The 22,702-nt window shown below is 32.8% G+C and overlaps 4 protein-coding genes and 1 long non-coding RNA gene across 5 annotated transcripts; 4 read left to right on the top strand and 1 right to left on the bottom strand.

Moving 5' to 3' along the window:
- Positions 1 to 2,154: 2,154 nt before the first annotated feature.
- Positions 2,155 to 4,330, top strand: LOC11430373 (cytochrome P450 71D11). Its single transcript, XM_024778044.2, has 2 exons — positions 2,155 to 3,181; positions 3,488 to 4,330. Exons 1-2 carry the CDS (start codon positions 2,276 to 2,278, stop codon positions 4,109 to 4,111), a joined length of 1,530 nt encoding a protein of 509 aa, XP_024633812.2. The 5' UTR covers positions 2,155 to 2,275; the 3' UTR covers positions 4,112 to 4,330.
- A 472-nt stretch (positions 4,331 to 4,802) lies between these two features.
- Positions 4,803 to 7,300, bottom strand: LOC11428553 (pre-rRNA-processing protein TSR2). Its single transcript, XM_024778095.2, has 3 exons — positions 6,797 to 7,300; positions 6,502 to 6,615; positions 4,803 to 5,286 (listed from the first exon to the last, which is right to left on the bottom strand). Exons 1-3 carry the CDS (start codon positions 7,058 to 7,060, stop codon positions 5,149 to 5,151), a joined length of 516 nt encoding a protein of 171 aa, XP_024633863.1. The 5' UTR covers positions 7,061 to 7,300; the 3' UTR covers positions 4,803 to 5,148.
- Positions 7,301 to 7,877: 577 nt separating this feature from the next.
- LOC112419912 (uncharacterized) lies at positions 7,878 to 10,518 on the top strand. The gene is made up of 3 exons (XR_003010023.2): positions 7,878 to 9,477; positions 9,628 to 9,691; positions 10,375 to 10,518. It is a non-coding gene; the product is annotated as an uncharacterized lncRNA (long non-coding RNA).
- A 2,427-nt stretch (positions 10,519 to 12,945) lies between these two features.
- Positions 12,946 to 13,608, top strand: LOC11430374 (uncharacterized). Its single transcript, XM_024774571.1, has one exon. The coding sequence runs from the start codon at positions 12,946 to 12,948 to the stop codon at positions 13,606 to 13,608; it is 663 nt and encodes a 220-aa protein (XP_024630339.1).
- A 2,538-nt stretch (positions 13,609 to 16,146) lies between these two features.
- Positions 16,147 to 21,631, top strand: LOC11434359 (pyrophosphate--fructose 6-phosphate 1-phosphotransferase subunit alpha). The gene is made up of 18 exons (XM_024777816.2): positions 16,147 to 16,346; positions 16,743 to 16,915; positions 17,024 to 17,136; positions 17,639 to 17,713; positions 17,814 to 17,927; positions 18,013 to 18,080; positions 18,259 to 18,342; positions 18,428 to 18,481; positions 18,567 to 18,647; positions 18,737 to 18,830; positions 18,928 to 19,001; positions 19,169 to 19,279; positions 19,384 to 19,428; positions 19,519 to 19,680; positions 19,770 to 19,886; positions 20,024 to 20,127; positions 20,572 to 20,737; positions 21,254 to 21,631. Exons 1-18 carry the CDS (start codon positions 16,257 to 16,259, stop codon positions 21,377 to 21,379), a joined length of 1,851 nt encoding a protein of 616 aa, XP_024633584.2. The 5' UTR covers positions 16,147 to 16,256; the 3' UTR covers positions 21,380 to 21,631.
- Positions 21,632 to 22,702: the final 1,071 nt, after the last annotated feature.

The following is a 22,702-nucleotide window of genomic DNA, read 5'->3' as shown; positions in this document are numbered from 1 at the left end:
GAACAAGCAACCAATGCTTTCAAATCTTTTGAATTAGCCGTTGCTTCACTCTTCTGGTCTTCTGCAATGCTAGGCGTGATTAAATCTTTTGAACAACCTTTGAAGCTTTAAATCTCTCATCTTCAGCTCGTGATGATCTTCAGCTTCTGATGAAAGAACGCTTTTGGTGATGTTGCTTCTGATGAGGTGGTTCTAATGAACTTGCTTCTGATGACGTCATCACTTCAGGAGCACTTGACTTCAGAATCACTATTCTTCAGATGCTTCAAGCTTCCTTTTTGTTGATTCCATAGCTCTTAGTTTTTTCTTCCAGAACCTACAAAATATATTTAACCTTGTATATGGTCCTACACACTTGAACAAATATTAGTATATCCAATTGACAATTTTTAATACCTTGTTATTATCAAAACTCTCAAAGGGTAATGTTAAACACATTTTGTTCCAACACTACATGTCACAACAGAACCTAGAAAAATTTATCTCAACAACAATTATTTCTTTTTACAAAATATTTGTTTTTGTCAAGCAGCCTAGTGATTGGAGCTCACACATTTTAAATGTAGAGAAGTGGGGTGTCCGGGGTTCGATTCTCGGCCCCTGTATATATTATGCATTATTCATACCAACTGAGCTAAACTCACGTTATTATTATAAAATAATGACTTAGTAGTTTATTTTATAAGGGTCTTTTAGGTATATGATACAAGTTAGTTTTTTGGTATTATGTAATTATAGTAGTTATCTTATTATTATTATTATTATTATTATTATTATTATTATTATTATTATTTGTATGCACGAGTATATATAAGGATTGTATGGCCTTGATAGAAATTAATGAAAATATAATCAATTTTCCTTTTTAAATTCTCTAATTTCTTCCTCTAAATTTTGGAGTCTCATCCTATTCGAACTGGGTCGTATCAATTTCTTGGATGGTTGTAGGGGAAGAGGCAATGGTGACGGAGTCAAAATGGATGGACATGATGGGGTCGTAGGTTTTGGCGAGGGAAGAGAGGCTATAGTAGAGTTTGGGACCTAGTTAGTGTCAAAATCTTATTTCCAATTATGGGTAGATCGGTTACTCTCACATGGTTGTCAAATTCTTATTTGAATCGTAAAATCCTCTGATTTTGTGGTTATACTTGTCCTCGGCGCGATTATGTTAAAATCTTATTTTGATGAAATCTTGTATAATTTATGGATCTTTTGATGAAATTGACACCACATAGAATCGGAAATGAGACATTAAAAGGATGACATTTTAAGGTCTCAAGTTAATACCACCAGATCAACCCAAATTGTTTTGTGAGTGTTAGTGCTATAATTACATTAGTATTTCAAGTTTAAATTATGGAAGTAATAGCAACCATGTTGTAATGTGATCAACGCTTATGAATTTAAATTTACATCAATATTTCAAGTTTGACTTAAAGGTATTTTTTTGTCTTACATGAATGTATATGCAAATATTGAGATTTATGAGTTTTGTATAATGTTACGATTTTATTTCCTGATCATGCATAAAATTTAGATTTTAACTATCTTGTGCTCTCATACTCTCTCTTATGGTGGTTGAAGTTGACTATCTTGTGCTATCATACTCTCTCTTATGGAGGTTGAAAACAATTTTATAAAAAAAAATACACTTTGGAGAGACCATAGTAAGATTATGCTCTTCTTTAATCTAATGGCAAATAATGAACTTACCCATATTTTTCTATTATGAAGCACGGATACTCTTTGGATTAAGCATGTTCCGGTATCGGACACGCGTCGTGTCTAACACCAACACGATACTGACACATATGATTACACTCAATTATGTGATTTTTTCAAATTACTAACAGTGTCAGCGGCGTGTCAGTGTCTGTATTCGTGCTTCTTAGCTTTTCCACCCTAAATGCCCCCAAACATAGACCTATTGGCAATTGCCAATTTGAAATACTCTTGAGAGTGCATTCCATGATATAAAGACAAAAAAAAATCTCAAAGAAAATCGTTGAAAGCGTGAAGCAAATAAATAAATCGTTGATGAAGATTTCGATGCCAAAGATCAAGATTTTAAATTGTTGTGGTGGGTGTGTAGTAGCATCGAGATTCTTAATAATGTAAAAAAAAAAACTATAGACCCTTTAAAATAAGCATATAGCAGTGCAGTGCTGTAATACACGTTACCGGTTGGTTTTATCTCAATCTCATCACCTTCACCTAAATTTAAAACCTTGTTGATAGCTAGCACTATACTACTCCTTTCTAGTTGGTCAACTCCATGGATTTCAAATTTTTTGACTTAATAGTCCTTGCATCCTTTTTCCTCTTCATACTTGTTGCACTGAAAATAGGGAAGAATCTCAAGGAAAAAAGGTCAGCTCCAAAGCTACCACCAGGACCATGGAAGTTACCTATTATAGGAAGCATACATCATTTAGTTACTTCTACACCACATCGAAAATTAAGAGACTTGGCGAAAATTTATGGACCCTTGATGCACCTACAACTTGGAGAGATCTCTGCAATTGTTGTTTCATCGCCAGAGTATGCTAGGGAGGTACTTAAAACCCATGATGTAATATTTGCATCTAGGCCTAAACTTCTAACTATAGAAATATTGTCATATGATTACACAGATATTGCTTTTTCACCTTATGGAAATTATTGGAGACAACTACGAAAAATATGCACAATGGAGCTTTTCACACAAAAGCGTGTTAGTTCGTTTCAACCAATAAGAGAAGAAGAGCTTAACAATCTCGTAAAAAAGATTGATTCGCAACAAGGGTCGCCCGTCAATATAACTCAGCTTGTAGTTTCATCAACATTTTCTATCATTACAAAGGCTGCGTTTGGCAGCAAAGGCAAAGGCAGAGAAGAGTTTGGATCTATTGGAGATGGAGAATCAATTGCAGGAGGTTTTGACATAGCTGAATTATTTCCTTCAGCGAAATGGCTTCAACGTGTTTCCGGTTTGAGGCCTAAACTGGAGAGGTTGCATAGGCAAATTGATCAAATACTAGAAAACATTGTCACTGAACATAAAGAAGCAAAGTCAAAAGCAAATGAAAGTCAAGGTGGAGAAGAAGAAGATCTGGTAGACGTTCTTCTAAAATTCCAAGGTGGTAATGACAGCAACCAAGATATATGTTTAACTGATAACAATATCAAGTCTATAATCCTGGTAAGGATAATAAACCCCTTGGTGTAGAGCTTAGATTGAATTGAATGGTTGATACTTTAGAACAATACCACTATTTGCCATGTTAAAACAACATATATTTTTTTTTTTAAAGTTAGCAATGTGTCGCGAATTCAAGGTTTTTGATGTCTTGATGACAGCGATAGAATCAGAATACATGTTTGCAATTTTTTGCATTATCAAGGATTGTGATGCAACCTCGATTTAAAACCTTGTGATGACCTATTGGATGCCATCAAAATATCTCTTTTAGCTCTCTCTTTTGATATCCTTGCATTTTCTTTTCAGAATATCGTTGGTGCTGGAGGTGATACATCAGCTTCTACTATAGTTTGGGCAATGTCAGAGTTGGTAAGGGATAAAAGAGTGATGAAGAAAGCACAAGATGAGGTAAGAGATATATTCAACATGAAAGGAAATGTTGAAGAAAATTGTATAAATGAACTCACTTATTTAAAGTCAGTTGTGAAAGAGACCTTAAGGTTACATCCTCCAGGTCCTCTTTTACTTCCAAGAGAATGTGGACAAGCATGTGAGATTGATGGGTATCGTATACCAATCAAAAGCAAGGTGATAGTCAATGCATGGGCGATTGGAAGAGATCCAAAGTACTGGACTGAACCAGAGAAGTTTTATCCGGAGAGATTCATCGGTAGCTCTATTGACTACAAAGGGAATAATTTTGAGTACATTCCCTTTGGTGCTGGAAGAAGAATATGTCCAGGTAGCACATTTGGTTTGATAAATGTTGAGTTGGCACTTGCATTGATGTTGTATCACTTTGATTGGAAGCTTCCCAATGGAATGAAAGGTGAGGACTTAGACATGACTGAGCAATTTGGAGCGACCGTCAAAAGAAAAGATGACTTGTATTTGATACCTACAGCTCCTCTTCCTTCTGTGGCAAGATAAAACCATACATACAAGCAAAGGCTATAAGTATTACCTTGAATTTGTTGTTCCATATTTACTTTGGAAATAAAGATTTGTTCATCTTTGCTGATTTTGTAGAGCTTAGTGCTTTCTAAATTCTAATGTGTCCGGTATCGGTGGCAACTGTATTAGGAGCCAACATATGTTGACAAAGTAAATTTAGTTTTCAATAAACTGCATGAAGCATTTGTGAATTTAGTTTGAATGACTATTAAAAACATAAATTAGGTTCTATATACTCAGAAACTAATATGGTGGTCCTTAGAAATTCAGAAAAACAATATGGTGGCTCTACTACAAAATCTTTCAAGCTCTGTACTAATCACAAATTGAAAATTTGAAAGTAGTTATCAACCATCAAATCAATATATACAAGGTAACTATGCAAATCACTGGCTTAATACTTACTTTTTGCACGTGTGTGGCTGTGTATGAACAAAGGTCTCAGTTTATTGCTATTGTACAGAAAATGTAACATAGTTTAGAATGTGAAATCCGAGTGAAAATGCTCCATGGTGAAAATCTGTGTACTAGCCAAAATGAGTGGAAATCTGTTTTTGATGATGGTGAACCATTAAGTTGAGTATGAAAAAGAGTGCATTAAGTGTGTGAAAATCTGGAAATGAAGAGGAAAGGTGACCAATTTAACTTATCCTCTTATCCTTGGTTCATTCAGCTAAAAAATCTGGCACAATCTCCATGATACAAAAAGTACAAACAAACTATATAAAGTATAGGGGAAAAGGTGAAGTAGCATTTCAATAAATCATTTGATTGTTTTTTCATTGGAATAGACGTCAGAGAATGGATGGATTCTTCTAAATAAGTAAAGAAAAAGTATGCATAAAACATAGTAACAGACCTCAAAAAGGTTTGAAATAGCTAAAAGAGCACAAAAAAAAAACAGATCCTTAAAAATAATAATTTTCATCTACTTCTTTCTACCCTTATTTTTTTTGTGTGAAACCACAAACCATCCATCATCTGCTTTATCAGCAACCTCTGGCTGAGATCCATTAACCGGCTTGTTCGTGGAATTCATGTTGGATTCGGATTTTGAATTGTCCACATCCAGAATTATTATCTTTGTTGCCAGAACCACTATCTTCGTCGTCAGAATCACTATCATCATCGTCTCCATCAGCATTCACAACCTAGCATAACATAAAATGTTGGACATCAATTCAAGTAAAGTGAAGGACCGTCTAATGTTTCTCAGGACATGTGTAATCAAAGAAAAACATGTATCCCTCAATCATACATGCTTAAATAACATATATAGCAAATTGACAATTACCATCATTTAGCCCCATGTTAAGAAATTACATAATAGTTGTTCACATGAATATCAACTATCAAGTCTGTTCCTATATGTTTTTCTTCGCTACATAGAGCAATCAAAGTTACAATTACTGAATGTATATTAAGTTCGCAAATGGATAATTTCCATCTAAATTAAAGGTTTCATCTAAGTTTGTTTATGGAGGAAATAAAGGCGTAAGAATTGGGGTGAATGAAGGAAGGTAAGCTAGAATGCAGCCAAGGAAGGGTGCACCAACAACTCAAACTCAGATACTCGAATTGTATATCCTTGAATCGTCAAAACTCAAAAGCCTCTAAATGTTTGCAGTGAAAACTTCTCTGTAGAGTAAAATACTCAATAAAGCTGAACAGCCTAATAAAACCATACTCTAAGATGTAATAAGATAAGAAGAGCCAAAATTAGAATACGATCAGTAAAATTATAAAATCAAATCCTTAATGCATAGTAAGTAAATTATGCAATCAACAACCTTCAGCTGCGGGATCAAGCAGTCCCTAAATTTGATCACTTCTTTTAACATGGTACAAGACTACAGCAGTTTATATCATTTCAATTTTCATAAATATCATGTAAAAAAGATTACAACTTTCATCAGATTCCTCAATACCACTGTCAAGTGTCAGCAACCATAATTGATCAAGTCGAACGTAGAGAACTCAAGTAGCTATTTGGCCAAATACGTCCGACAGGCTAGAGGTGTTGGCCAAAGAGGAGGGGAAGAAAGATGTGGGGGCTCAGAAGCATGTTAGTTAGACACATAAGAAACAGAATTGAGGGGAGGGAGACATATGGGATGGTACAAATAAATTTGTTAGAACTATACTGAAAGAAGAGTGTCTCTCTGAAGGTTAATTCTTGGTTCAGAGGATTTTCTGTAAGAAACACATTTGCATCTCTTCACTGTTTCTATGAGTGAAACTGAATAAATCGTACTTATAAATCTAAATAAATCGTACTTATAAGTTAGAACTCTATATATTTGATATTGCAAAACCAATTATAGAACAGTTAAGTTCGATTCCAAATGCATTGTGCCTTAATTTACCTTTCCCACGGGAGGATGAGCAACTTGATTACGACTAGCTTCCCTGAGACGCTCGACCGACATAAAATTACCAACTAAGCATTCTTCGTACATTTTCATTAGTAGTTTAGCTACCTACACAATCACAAACATGGTCATAAAAATTAAAAGCAAGTAAACTATGCAAACACATACATACATCACGGTCAGATTACCATGTCCCTTCCTCTTGGAACATTAGGGTTAACACACAAAAGTACACTAATTTGAGTCAAAAATAAATATTTCTTAAAAAGGTAATGAAGTAAATAGAGACCTCTTCAACGCTACCCTCTTGATGCACAAGTTTGAAAAAATCCATGGCTTTATCAAGTAACGTTTCAAGATCATAAACATCAAGATTTTTGGAATGAGTGAACCAAGAAAGAATGTTGGAAGCGAGGTTTTGAGCTTCTAGGCGAGAGTTACCCTTGCACCATCCTTGTTCAATGGCGTGTTGGAGTGCAGACCAACGCCCCAAAACCAAACCAATTCCTTCCTTGAATACTTGTATCCATTCTCCTCCGTTAGGACATGCCATTTCTGCAACGAATGTGAGGTTGAGAATTAGGGTTTGTGTATCCTTTACTATAAAAGCCAGACTTGATGTGCTGGCAGTGTTGCCCTAATCACTCCTTATTTTCCCTCCCTAATCCATAATTAATGCTAATCCCATCTGCCAACCACACCCTAAATCTCAGCCTTTGATCTGATGACCTTTCATGTTTCTAGATAAATCAATCAGAATTGAAACTCTTTTCATCTTCCTAACAAGCATTAAAGCTATACACTTTATGTCAAGATTTCTCCCTCTCTCTCATCACTTACTCGGGAAACGGAACATCACTCCATCCACTCCCCCAAATTCTCTCTTCACCTCTCGGCTCTCTCTCTCTCTCTCTCTCTTTCTCTCTCTCTCTCTCTCTCTCACAGTGAATCCCTTCTTCACCTCCACGAAATCAGCCACACCCTTTCCACCATCTCCTCTTTGCAGCAATCGCCCCTCATCTCTCACTTCTCCGTTTTTCTGTGTGTATGATTCACTTTCAAGCGAAATTGAACACCTCTTTGACGGTGTCACCTCTAGATTGTACATTTATCACTACTTTCTCCTATGGTAATTGTTATTGGTTTGATTTCTTCTTCCTTTCACCATTTCTAATTTTAGGGTTTTTAGTATTTTGTTTTTCCTGGTTATTGTGTTGTGCCGTTGAAGTTTACGTGTGAAGGTGTAGGTAGAATCAGAGAAAAAGGCTTATGAACCTTAACAGTATGTAAACCAACGGCTATTTTTAGTTTAAGTTTTTATTTGATTTTGTCAAGATTTTGAATTTTTTTGAAGAAACAATTCTGGAATTGTAAGGATTCGTTGATGTTTGTGAAGATAAAGATTCAAATGATTGAAGTTGCACTACAAGGTTCTATAAAAGGTTTGCTATAAATACGGGCTAAGTGTTAAGTTGAACCAAGCTTTAATAGTATGTCATGGCTTCATTTGGTAGTAGAAATGCACAATTAGAGGTAAAGTTCTTCTCTTTTGTCTCTCTCACTCATACAATAAAAAGGAAAACTATGACCATGTGTAATAGATAACTTTCAAGTCTAGAATGTCGGGATCTATCCATTACCAAGAACAGTTAATGGCAGGTCAATCCCTGAAGTCAACTTGCAGAGGTAAAATTTGTGCCTTTTAAAAAATGTTAGGGTATGACAATGTAAAAATTCCATAATGTCCAAATGCATATAGTTTAAATTTTAATTGTGGAATGAGACATGCTTTCTTTCAAATAGAATTTAAAGATTGCGAGGCCTTATTGTATTACAAATTGAATAATAGTTTGAATTTTGATTGAGTAAAAATTAAAGTTTATTTTCCCTTGCCCAATCAAAATATGGGGTTGAAATTTGTTGGTCTTGAATGAAGGACACATTTTGATTGAGTAAAATTTGAGTTTATTTTCTTTGATTTGTGTGAATTCTTCCTGAGCTTATCAACTTTAATTCATATGCATTTCTTTAGACGTTTTTATTTTATTTTATTTCTGACTTTAATTTTTGCATAACTTAACTGCTCTATAAAGAACTACTATCTATCTTCACTGCCTCATTAAGAGTTGCATCAAAATACCTTTATGGTGTTGAATATTGTTCAGTCCATCAAAATACCTTTAATTTTTCTCATTCATTTATGGTGTTGCACCAAAAGAGCTGATGTATCGTGTCGACAATTTAGTTGCGTCATAAGGAGAATTGTCATATAGATAGGTGATTCGGCTGAGTCACAGAGAGTGATTATATTTGAGGTATGTAAATTACGTAGATGTTCTGCTCCTAAAGAAAATAAAGTTCTTCAAAATTCAATGTCAGATTGAGAACTCTATACATTCAATGTCACATAGATTTTTCGACTGTGCTTTATTTTGTTGATTTATTTGAAGGTATAGTTGCAAGGCTTATTGCCATTTGATTTTTAATTACACGTGTTAGTTTATATATGCTAAGGTTATCACTATGTATAGAGCACATGCATACACGAATCTATATAGATGAGTTTCTACACATTGTGAATTAACAACTCACATTTTGCATATTTTCTAATAATAATACATAGAGCATCTGCAATATTTAGCAATTATAATTTACTCCACACATTGGAAAATCATAATTCAGTTTTTGATTATGATTACATAGAGCATCTGCAACATTTTTTATTGTAATTCAATTTATAACTAAATCATAATTGTACATCTTACTTAATTAAAGAAAATCCGAGCTGCATATCATACCTCATTGGAACACATGTTTTACTCCACACAGGTGAAGAAGCGCCCTGCATATCTCTTCCCTAAGTCTCCTTAGTCTCTTTTACACTTGAACACAAAAGTTTCATTCACCCAAGTTTCTAAATTCTCATATTCTCCACTTTTGGCCACCATCATCTGAAGAGTGACCACATAGGTATGTAATATGTTTGTTCTTTCTCAATTTCTTATTCAATTCGTTCTTTCTAAATTTGATTGACAATTTCGTTGGCAATTTGACCGACCATTCCATCATTAGTTATACTATTTGAATTTGATTTTGGATTTTGATTCATTTCTACTTTAGGTTTTAGATTGCATCATGTGCCATGTTGCAATGGATGGGAGGATCAAGGCTTAAAGCTACGGCAGTGAGTTTTTTTTTTTTTATCTCTATTAGTCTCTTTTGTTTTCATTCTCTTGAAGTTGATTCTCTTAATTTTTTGTGTGCACTTTTCTGTTCATGTCAATCACTAATTTATTTTTTCAATTTTTTACAGCTTTTATAATCTCTTTTTGTTCTTATTTCCTTCCTTTTTTTCCCCTCTGTTTGACAACCAAAGAGGAAAAGATTAATGTGTGCCATGCTAAGTTGATTTTCTTCATTTTCTTAGTAAATCATTTTCCCACATATCTTCTTCAACTCCACGCCTCTCATTTGCTTCTATCATCTTCTTGATTTGTTCTCCTCTATCTTAGATGCATGATCTTAAAATGGTCACTTATCTCCTCTATTATATTTTTCATGATGCTTATGGGTTTTGTATGATGTTTATTTATCATTCATTTTTGCAGCCTTTTCAATGTATTATGCAAACCAATTTGTATTCTGAACCTTTGAAATTAAAGGCTTCCTGTAGAGGTTACAAATTTCAGTTTATTTTTTTTGCCTCCAGTTTGAAATTCCCACTATTTTCTTTGTTCACTTTCAATCTGTCAAAATCCTTTATTTTACTTTTGCTAACCATTTTAATTGGTAGTTAAAAAAATATGATCGCAAAAAACAACTAATCCAATCCTCTATCCATTTTGTCGTTCAAATTGAAAATTGTAGAACATGATGAAAGTGACATTGCTGCTATAGAACTCAAAGTGGAGCTAATCTCAAGTGCAACTTAATGTGTTTTTTCTATTGTGAAATTGTATATACAGATGTAAATGACACTGGTGTAGTAATATATTATTAGAATTATATATACAGATGTAAATGGCAGTGGTGTAGTAAATATAGTATTAGAATTTTGAAAAAGTTAAGAAAGATACACATTCTACAATACCACAACAATGAATGATTGTTTAGACTGCATAAGAATTTTGTGTGTGCAGCTCTTTGGGTTCATAAACTGTCGTTATAGCACCAAAGCTTCTACCACCAAACAACCAAAAGATGAGTTCTGTGAGTAAAATTAGTTTATTGATAAGAAATATTAAATTGATTTTATTTCTAACTTCAATTTGATCATAATTAATAAGAATATGTTTAAATTGATTTTATTTCTAACTTCAATTTGCTGTACAAGTGAATATGTTTAAATTTTATCATATGACATATGACTTCTATTTATTACAATGGGTTAATGATGTAACGACTTATTCGTTTAACTTCTGCTCGGTAGGACCCGGGTCAAGAGTCTAGTGTTAGTGGAGAATTAGGGTTTATATAAGTTAGAACTCTATATATTTTTTTGTTACACCTGGTTTTTTTAATTTTTTTTTATAATACCAAAATTATCCTTTTATATAAATTTTTTGAAAATTTTGATTTCATTTATTGTCACTATAAAATTTCACTTTTCTCACCCACCAACGATCAAACAATCCTGATGTTCAATTAATCTCTATGAAAGATTAAAGAGTGAATCAAAATATATTTCATTTATACTCGATTGCATATAAATAAGTGAATTTTTTCTTCTTTTCAATAACGCTGGTTTCAATTTCCTTCTTCTTGTTCAACTGCACTGTACACAGTTTCAGTTTTACATTGTTGAGGTTAACTTAAATTCAGTTTAAGTAAGTTCATGTAAACTTAGTTTACATAATTTACTTAAACTTAATTTACATAACCTACTTAAACTGAGTTTAAGTATGTACACTTAAACTCAGTTTACAAGACCTACTTAAACTAAGTTTACATGTACATACTTAAACTGATATTACGTATAATCATTGAACAAGGTTGAACTTTTAGATGTATACTTAAACTCAGTTTACATGACCTACTTAAACTGAGTTTAAGTATGTATACTTAAACTAAGTTTACATGATCTACTTAAACTGAGTTTAAGTATGTACACTTAAACTTAGTTTACATGACCTACTTAAAATAAGTTTACATGTACATACTTAAACTGAGATTACGTAGAATCATTGAACAAGGTTGAACTTTTAAATGTACACTTAAATTCGATTTATATGACCTACTTAAACTGAGTTTAAGTATGTACACTTAAACTCAGTTTACATGACCTACTGAAACTAAGTTTACATGATCTGCTTAAACTGAAGAGCGATTTTAGGGTGTAACCAAAAAAAAAGGAAGATGCTTTTTGAAAATTAAATTTTATGGAAGAATAATTTTGTCATTTTGGATGCAACCAGAATTAAACAGGGTGTAATTAGAAAAACTCATAATCTTTTCGTGTTCATTCATTTTTATTTTATTTTATGAAAATTATTACTTTATAACTATTGAAATAATAGAGTAACATGAATATATAATAATCTTTTAAATCAATTTTGACAACAATCTCTTCCAAGTAGACTCACTAAGATTTTGTTTGATTATGGTAGAATCATCATTAGTACTCGCATCACTTGTATACATGTTCTTATTAAAAAAAAACTAAATATAACAACTAATATCACTAACTAATTATTTTTTAAAGTTTTAGTGTATTATTAAAACATATAAAGTATAATTTCATATACGTAAAATATAAAATTCTCTTAAATTTTATTTGCAATGATAATTGATAAAGGGTGACACCACAAAATATTGTGAGATAGATTGTATTGTATATTAAAAATGATTTTATATTGATCCAATGATTATCAAGTATACACAATAACAATTATTTTACTTAGTATGATTCATTTTTGTCGATGAAAAACAAAAAAAACAACCAAAATCTCTAACTAATATTTTTAAATAATATTGTTATGTAAAATATTTTGTTTAGATATATTCAAAATAAATTTTTTATTTCCAAAAATAGCTAGATAAAAGGAATTTTCTAAATGACTTTCATTTTTAGATTTTCTGATAAATTCTTAACGATTTATTTTGTTGTTGAAACTACTTAACAATATATAAAAATACATCTGACACCTAAAAATGGAAGTCAACATATGTGTTGGGATTGTTGAAAAAAGTATGAGACATGCAATATTTACACGTCAAAGTTATGCCAATCTTTTAGATTTCAACTATAAAAGTAGGCATCATGCAAGATCTCCACATCTTCATAGAATTGAATTATGGTATTTACACAATTAATTTTTCTACTTCGTTTGAAACACTTATTTTAATTTTCATTTATTAATTTACACAAAATAATAACAATAGAAGCATTATCCATAACCAACTATATATGTAACAATAATCATTTGCGTGCAGGTAAACATGAGATTAATCTCTAAATCGTTTATTTTCTCATTATCAATACTTGTGATGCTATCAAGCACAACTTATTCACAACTACGGTCTCCAAAAGTTATTCAATCAACAACATATTTGTCAAAAGAGTTTGAAGTGGGACCTGGAGAAGTCGCGGCAAAACAAATGTTTGATATTGAATTTCCAAAGGGTCATGTTGGAATCAAGAGCTTTGATGTTGATCTAGTTGATGAACATGGAAACTTTATACCATTGTATGAAACTTACATTCATCATTGGTATATTTTAAAATATATTATAAAGAAGAATACGTCAGTGTCACACGATCCAAATGATCATACCAAACCTTATGGGGAACCCATTTTCAAAAGAAATGATGGAACATGCAACAATGGTATTCTTCCACATCAATGGGGTTCTGGAGGTGAAACACGAGGAACAATTACAAAACTTCCTTATCCTTTTGCGGTTGGAATAGGTAACCCTGCAAATATTACAGAAGGGTGGGAAGAGAAATGGTTGTTGGGTCTGCTGCTCATTGATACACGAGGCGCTAAAAATAAGAAAATTTGCATTCAATGTAGGTGTGACCAGTTTAATCTCCCAGAAATTTTTTATAATGTGACATTTGGATTCCATGGAAAAGTGACTCCTGAATATAAAGCATGAGTCCTTTGTTGCCAAGATAAGTTTCAGTGCAAAATGAGAAAGGGATTTCAAGCACCAAGGAAAAATCTTGCCATAAGATACAACATAACCTGGGTTAACTGGGACCAACACCAAATTCCAGTTAGATTTTATTTACTCGACGTCACTGACCGGGTAAGAACAAATGGTTCTGAAATAATCCACGATTGTCAGGTAAGCATTTAATTTAAATATTTTTTATTTTATTTTGTGGTTAATTAAATTATGTCATGACCAATATGTGGCTTAAGGGATTGGGTTTGAAAACCTTAGTAGGAGGCTTAGGGAAACTCTATTTACTATATACCATAAAATACTAAAAACTATCATTTGCATCTAAAAACAAAACAAGATAATTTCTTAAATCTGATGATAATAGTTTTTATTATTACTTTGCATGTAAGATACAAGTGATCCACACCGATTTCTAAATTTATTACAGGCAGAGTTTACAATTCCAAAAAATAATAGTCCACGTTCAAAAAGCAAGCATCCCTATGGAGAAAGGTGGTTATCTTATCTACGCCTCTGGTCATGCACATACAGGCATTGTTGATGCAACATTATACGGACAGGTAAAGTTTAATATTATTCATTTGATTAAATTTTGTTAAATATTATGTTATCTCAATGTATTTTTTAAACGATAATAAGTTTTCTTGATTCTATATATAGTCAAATTAATCTTGTGATAATGCTTTATTAATTTTTTTTTTTTGTTTTGGATTAATTAATTAGGACGGAAGGACTTTGTGTACATCGACACCAACATATGGAACGGGAAAAGAAGCAGGGAATGCGAAAGGTTACCTTGTTGGAATGTCAGTATGTTATCCAAAACTAGGTTCAACGAAGATTGATGATGGTGAAACCATGCGATAGAATCAATATATAAAAATGAATTTCTACCTGCAGTTATGAGAGATATGCACTTCTATCTGGCTGATCAATTGTCGTATGAAGCATAGAAATCAAACTTCTATAAATTTATAAATTTTTGATTAGATATGCCCGTCATTGATACCATTAATGTAACACCACAAACCCAAATTTTAGATACTTAATAAAATAAATTATTTATGAATGATTTTTGCAGCAGATTTAAATTAAGTATAAAAATTTAATTTTAAATAAAAGGCTTAGGATGTCACATTTTAATCTTCCACAAATCATTTATATGATGTCCTAAATTAAAATATCTTGGAGCAAAAGGAACTAAGGTTTATTTTACAAAATAGTACTATTGATCCAATAGTTTTACCTAGCATAAATTTTTTCAAAACTATATAAAATATCATGGACACATTTCTTACTCAATTGAATCATCGACCGACAATCTAAGAGTTGTGCTTTTATAAATATGCACACATAAATAATGAAGGGGTGAGTACTAAAATGAGATGTTAGGATGTTTTGACAAATAAAGGCACTTAGATTAAAACACTTAGGAACATAGTAACCTTGTAAAAAGCATGTGAGAACGTCTTTAAGGTTGAACCACCTTCGTTGCCTTGCCCTTTTTTTTAAGGATTGACTGCCTTGTCCTTTGATTTTAACTTTTAATTCCACTTAATATTTCTGTGTCAATATCACACTCTCTAATACCACCGTCGTTAGTGACTAAAAAAAATACATTGTCGTTATCATCACAAAGTTTCTGAATGACTACTCAGACCAGTGCACATTAGAGTTGATGCTCCCCCTCCAATAGCACCTATTCGAGGCTTATCATATTGTTTTTTGATATATTTTTAAGTAATCTATCTATTAACTAAAAATTCACACTTAAAGTGAATAAACGAGGAATATGAGCTCATATGTATTGCAATATCCATGTTAACCTAAAAAGTCAATCTCAATATATAGATATTTTAATTACTTAATAATTAATAGCAATATAATATTAACCATTAGTAATAAAATACCAATAATTTTTTTTTCTTCGCATTTTGTAAAATAAAATTACCTATCAAAATCACTGGTCTTGCATGTGATACACTAGGACAATAACTGTGGTCCACTCAAATATTAATTCAACACCAAATATTGTGATTGTGAGCCCTAAAACAAAGAATCTCAAATCCAAGCATAAGTCTAAAAAGACCAATATTCCTATCTATTCAAAATTCCCATTCATATTTTATTCATTCATATCATAAAAAAAAAAAAACCACATTTTATCTTTAGTAAAAAAAACTGAATTTGAACTCTTTTGTCCTACTTTTATTCTCCATAGAAAACTGACAAAATCACAAACCATAGAAAAAAAATAAAAAAGATAAAAAAGTGGCGTCAAAGGAGGCATAAAAATAGGATTTGAAAAGGGTAAATCTTTTTCCAAAACAAAGAATATGCTTAGAATAAAAAGATAAAAGTACATGAATTCTATGGGCTGGGTAACTTTCTCTTCAAAGAATAAAAAAATATATTAATTTGGTCATTGATTTTGAAATTGAAAATCCAAAGAAAAAAAATTAGGTAGGTTTTGTTTTGAAGTAGTTGTTGTTTTAGGTACAACATAAAAAGGGTTACCCAACACAACACACTCAAAACAAACATAACACAAACGTTATTCACACTTCACTCTCCATAGTAGAACATAGTATCTCTCGCCACCAACAACAACTACCATGGATTCTGATTATGGTATTCCTAGAGAACTCTCAGATCTTCAAAAGCTTAGATCTTTGTACCAACCTGAACTCCCTCCTTGTCTTCAAGTGAGTGTTCATGAACAATTTTTTAAATTTTTTTTGTGATTTAGATCTTGGGTTTTTTGTTTATTTGTTAAAGTTTTGATTTTTGATTTGTTTTTGACCTGGGTTTTGAATTTGATGAAATGGGGTGGACTTGTTTTTATGTTTTTGGAGTTTTGGGTTTATAAAGTTTTGGTTTTTGATTTGATTTTGAGATGGGTGGTGATGAATTTGAATGTAATGGTGTTGATTTTTGATTTGTTTTTGACTTCGGTTTTGACTTTGATGAAATGAGGTGGACTTGTTTTTTGGTTTATGGATTTTTGGGTTTATAAAGTTTTGCTTTTTGATTTGTTTTTGAGGTGGGTGGTGATGAATTTGGATGTAATGAGGTTGATTTGTTACTGTTTTGATGTGCAGGGAACAACTGTTAGGGTTGAATTTGGTGATGGAACAACAACTGCTGATCCAGCTGATGAGCCTACTATAAGTAGATCTTTCCCTAATACCTATGGACACCCTTTGGCTCATTTTCTTAGGGCTACAGCTAAAGTTCCTGATGCTCAGATCATAACAGAACACCCTCCTATTAGGTTAGTTAATCTATTTTGTTTTGATTTGTTGATGTTTAATTGGCATTGTTGTGAATCTGTTTGATTTGTTTGTGTGTGATTTGAATCTCACAAGTTTCGTTGTTGCAGGGTTGGAATTGTTTTTTCTGGAAGACAATCTCCTGGTGGACACAATGTTATTTGGGGTCTTCACTCTGCTCTCAAGATTCACAATCCTAAGAGTGTTTTGCTTGGATTTCTTGGTAATTTGCATGACTGATCTTAACTTTGTTTGTTAATTGCTTTGATTGATATCTCTTTGATGCAATATATTATATTAGTGTTTTGGTTAAGATTCATTTGAATCAATTTCATTGCTATCAAAGACCAAAATTGCCATGATTTTTAAAAAACCATGTATGCTTGGATTGGCAGTTAGTGTTTAGATTTGTTCCAATCAATTTTCTCGCGTTCCAAGACTAAAAATTACCATTATTTTTAAAAAATACTATGGTTTCGACTGGCGGTGGGTTGACAGCGGTGAACCATTGTGATTTTTGCTAAAGCCACACTTTGGAGCTTAAAATAATTCACAGTGAAACTCACTGTGATTCCTAACATGCACGAACTAGAGAATTTTGCTAACCAACGGGATCACTGTTTTTTAATTTTAGCCGAACACATGCTATTATATTGACCGTGTAATGCAGATATTTGATAGAAAACTGAGTAAATAAGTCTGCATGCTCTTTTTCCTTTCTTCAGGTGGGTCAGAAGGTCTATTTTCTCAGAAAACTTTGGAGATAACTGACGATATTCTATCCACATACAAAAATCAAGGTTGGTTGTGACTGAAGAAGCCATTGTTATATTAGTTAATCGATTATTTCTCGGAATTTTTTTAACATGTTATTATCATACGATGGATGTTCTTTATTAGGTGGTTATGATTTGCTTGGGCGGACAAAAGATCAAATTAGGACCACTGAACAAGTTAATGCTGCTCTTGCTACATGCAACAATTTGAAACTTGATGGCCTTGTCATCATTGGAGGTATAATTCTTCCTGGATCTTCATCTATGGCAACAGTCACATCTTTAAAAGGCATTTCTAAATGCTGAATTTTGTATTTTATCAGGTGTGACATCAAACACAGATGCTGCGCAGCTTGCAGAAACATTTGCTGTTGCAAAATGCCCTACAAAGGTATATAATCAGTCGTTTTGGAACTTGTTGGAACTTGTCGTTTATCCAATGATCTGAAACGGAATATCTTATTATCATAATTATTATTTGATCAATGAATTTATGTTTTATATTACTCTAGTTTCAGTGTACAATTTCAGCAATAAATTTACTGATTATGGTTATTGTGATTATGCAGGTAGTTGGTGTTCCTGTGACTTTGAATGGAGATCTTAAAAACCAGTTTGTGGAAACAAATGTTGGCTTTGACACAATTTCTAAGGTATATTTCCTATCAGGGTTGTGACTCCTATTTAAACACTATTGAACAAACGAATAATCTTGATTTTTTTTGTTTGTTTACTCAGGTGAATTCCCAGCTCATCAGCAATGTCTGCACTGATGCTCTCTCTGCAGAGAAGGTAAGAAATCTAACATCCTTGTAAATACATATGAAACAAACGCATTTCCTTTTGAAGTACCTTTCTGACTGAGTTTTCTTTCTAGTATTATTATTTCATTCGTCTTATGGGACGCAAAGCATCACATGTTGCATTGGAATGCACTCTTCAGTCCCATCCAAACATGGTATGAATTAATGTCCTGCATCATTTATATCCGACTGTTTGTTCTATTGTTTGATGCTGACTAACTATTATTTACTATGCTCTGTTCAGGTAATTCTTGGTGAGGAGGTTGCTCAATCAAAGCTTACCCTTTTTGAAATTTCACGAAAGATTGCTGATGCAGTTCAGGCTAGATCAGAACAAGGTTTGAATTATCTCTCTCCAGTCTTCACATTTCCTTTTTTTGTTCCTTTTCCCCCCGTCTTTTGAGATCTGATATCACATTATTATGTTTTGTTCAGACAAATATCATGGAGTAATCCTTATTCCAGAGGGTCTGATTGAGAGCATTCCTGAAGTGTATGCACTTTTGAAGGTAAGCCTTCTTGCTCAATAGTATGCCCCCACCCGTGTTTATTGTCAATAGTTAATCTCAAATTAGTCAATCCAAATAGGCCTTTTGTCATTGATGTTAGTTGTTCTTATGAATATGGTAAAGAATGTAATCTTAATCCATTCTTGGAAAAACCTTTTGCATCTCAGGAAATTCATGGTTTACTCAGACAAGGTGTTGATGTTGAGAAGATAGCTAGTCAGCTTTCGCCATGGGCTTCTGCTTTATTTGAATTTCTACCACCATTTATTAGGAGACAGGTAAACTTGTATATATTTTGTTTAAATATGGCCTCGACTCGAGTCAAGTTTGTTCTAATGAATGCAGCGAAAAATCTAACTTGACTTGAACTTCAATGCTGCAGCTTCTACTTTATCCTGAATCAGATGACTCAGCACAGTTGTCTCAGGTAATAATCACCAGATGCTTTGTTATTCATATAATTTGCTAGAATTTCAGTTCCTTGATGTCTTTGTTCTCTCTATGCAATGCCTTGTAGATTGAGACTGAGAAACTTCTAGCATACCTTGTGGAAGTAGAGATAAACAAGCGCCAGAAAGAAGGCACATACAAGGGAAAGAAATTCAATGCGATTTGCCACTTTTTTGGATATCAAGCTCGAGGATCCCTTCCATCAAAGTTTGACTGTGACTATGCATATGTATGTTGATTTACTATCCTTTGATTAGGTATTAGGTTAGTTAATCAGCATCAGTGTTTGATGATAATAATTTGTTGATATTATTGCAGGTTCTTGGACACATTTGCTACCATATACTAGCTGCTGGTTTGAATGGATACCTGGCAACTGTAACTAACTTGAAGAATCCTGTAAACAAGTGGAAATGTGGTGCTGCTCCAATTTCAGTACGTTTCTTTTTCTTATTTTTGTTTATTTCTCGTGTTCAGTGGTTATTCATTCATGATGGTTTTATATAATATATCTACGGAGTCCATATTAGATAATGTTTTTGACAGTTTTATGTGTTTGCAATGAACTTTAGGCTATGATGACGGTGAAGCGTTGGTCTCCTAATCCTGGAGCCACATCAATCGGAAAACCTGCTATCCATCCAGCTACTGTGGATTTGAGAGGCAAAGCATATGAGTAAGACTTCTTGTCATGTTTTACGTATTTGTTTATGCTTTGGGCCCTGTTTGGATAAATAGCTTAATTAAGTGGGTATAGCATAAATCTTTGTTATTTCTATAACAAAAGATTAAATAAAACTGCTTTCAAATAAGCTGTTTTCATAAGCTATCTTGGAGCGCTTATGGAATAAACCTGAAAACAACTTATGCACATGTTATAAGCCATTTTCCTATGTTATCTCAAACAGTCTCACAAGTGCATATGCCGTTGTTTGTTGATATGCTAAGACAGTCCAAACAGACTCTTGACTTTATTTACTTGATTTTAATACTTGATCCATACTTGCTTTTTTCCTCGCTGTTAACATGCACACTTGTTTTTTTTTCTCTTTCTTTTTCTCTCTAAATTACAGTCATATTGCTTGGTAGTTAAGGCACTGATGCATGTTATTGATTGCAGGCTGTTACGACAAAATGCGACAAGCTTTCTTATGGACGATATTTATAGAAATCCAGGCCCACTTCAGTTTGATGGTCCTGGTGCAGATGCCAAGCCTATCACTCTTAATGTTGAAGACCAAGACTACATGGGTCGCATTAAGAAACTTCAGGAATACCTTGAACAGGTATTGACAATTAACTGACAATTTAACAGCACAAAAACCTTTACAAAAAATTGTGATTCAGTGTTTCACATCGAAAAATTCAGATCTTACGGTATATTCTTAGCATTTCAAAACACTGAATAGTCTAGATAATCTCATTTAATGATATGGTAAAGACCTACTAAAGTACAAATTAATATACACTAATCGTGTAAACTTTTTAATATAATGATTCAATCTTATTTCACTACAATACCACTTTGTTGATCACTTCTTAAAATATCTCGATAAACATTTTCATTAAAATAATCTCATCGAAAAGTTCAAATCTTATGGTATATTCTTTGTTTATCACTTCCTATAGTCGAACAAAATTTTCATTGTCAGTGCGTCATTAAAATAAACTCAAACATCAATGCCTTGGACATCAAAATTACCCTTGATCCACATTTCTTGTTGTGCACGTTACTATTTATTGTAATATTTGAAATTAATATTATGTTTCTCTTTCTCATGAAAATTTCGTCTTGTTGCTAGGTACGAACCATTGTAAAGCCAGGGTGCCCTCAAGAGGTTCTGAAAGCAGCTTTGAGCGTCATGGGGTCCGTTACCGAAGTTCTGACTGCCATGTCATCATCTTCCGGCAACACTTCATCACTCTGAATGTGACATTTTGGAAGTTGTATTCTTTTAAGAATTTTCTGGCGTGACATTTTAGTTTTTTAGTTTTTAACATTTTATAGCCGTGGAAGTAGTTATTGGTTGAGAAATAAAGTATTAGGCGAGACACTTGCATGTCGACATGGAATTTGTGAGATTACTTTATTCAAAGTTTTGATTCCATCTGTTTCTGTATACAATAACTGGGTGATTTTTTTTAGTGCCAATTAATTTTGTGTTTGTCTTGTATCATAATCTTATTTTTGTTCACATACAAGCCGTTTTTTTATATTTGATTACATCATCATAGCTTGAGATAAAAAATGAGAGTCAAAGAGTGCTTGAAATTGTCGGGAGGGAAGCGGATGGGGGCCGGCGATGTGTCTCGGTCGGATGTGGAACGGTTTGTGCCGGTCCGCCAATCGGCTCGGGACATTGACCGACGCGGATTGTGATGGTGGCCCAAGCCTGGGTTGTTGAAATGCTCGCGGAGACGTCATCATCACGATTGTGGGCTACAGCGCGCGCTGATTCGGCGTGAGTTTATCTAAGTTGGTAGGAATAATGCATAATATATATAAAGTCCGATGTTCAAACCTCGATTACCAAAAAAAAAAGACTTTTCTTAAATGTACCGAAATTGCAAAAACATCTTTAGTGCTTTTTTATTTGTTAGCAATTTTATGGATTAAATTGACCAAGAAAGACCACTATTTAGGAAAAGTTTAACTACCTAAAAACATATTTGATGTTTGATGAGGACCAAAAAGATTAATGAAAGAGACACTTGTTAATGTGTACACAATTTTGATGCATTATGGGATAAATGTGACAGTTAATTACACTTCTAAGGATTAAAATGGTGGTACACGATTAGACTTGAATGGGTGTTTAATGTTGAACTTGGTTTTCTGGAATACCATTCAAATACTAGGGATTAATTCTAAGCATGTGATATTAAAATAAAAAACCATGGATAGTGTTGTGCTTTTTCCAAAGCTAGGACTCAAAACAGTCAATATCAGGAAGTTAGTTTCAACTTTCAATGGTTCATTGTGCATTTGTCAAAGTTTGGTGCGAATGATAGTTGGTCAATTACTAAATTATTAATTTTTTCTTAAAGTAACTTTATCCGTTTTAAAATGAGTGTTACTTTAGTCAAAATAATTTGTTTTAAAATGAATGTCACTTTTAGTTTCCAATGCAATAATAACTTTTTCTTTTCAATTGTACCCTCCAATTAATACTCAGCACACTACTTTCAAATTATTATTTTTAAAACTAACCAATAGTTAATAAGGATAATTTGGTAAAATAATCATTATC

Source organism: Medicago truncatula, chromosome 1 (genome assembly GCF_003473485.1).
Source record: "Medicago truncatula cultivar Jemalong A17 chromosome 1, MtrunA17r5.0-ANR, whole genome shotgun sequence".
Lineage (NCBI taxonomy): Eukaryota > Viridiplantae > Streptophyta > Magnoliopsida > Fabales > Fabaceae > Medicago > Medicago truncatula.
Note: the sequence above shows the minus strand (reverse complement) of the source record. Positions and strands in the feature narration are given on the sequence as shown.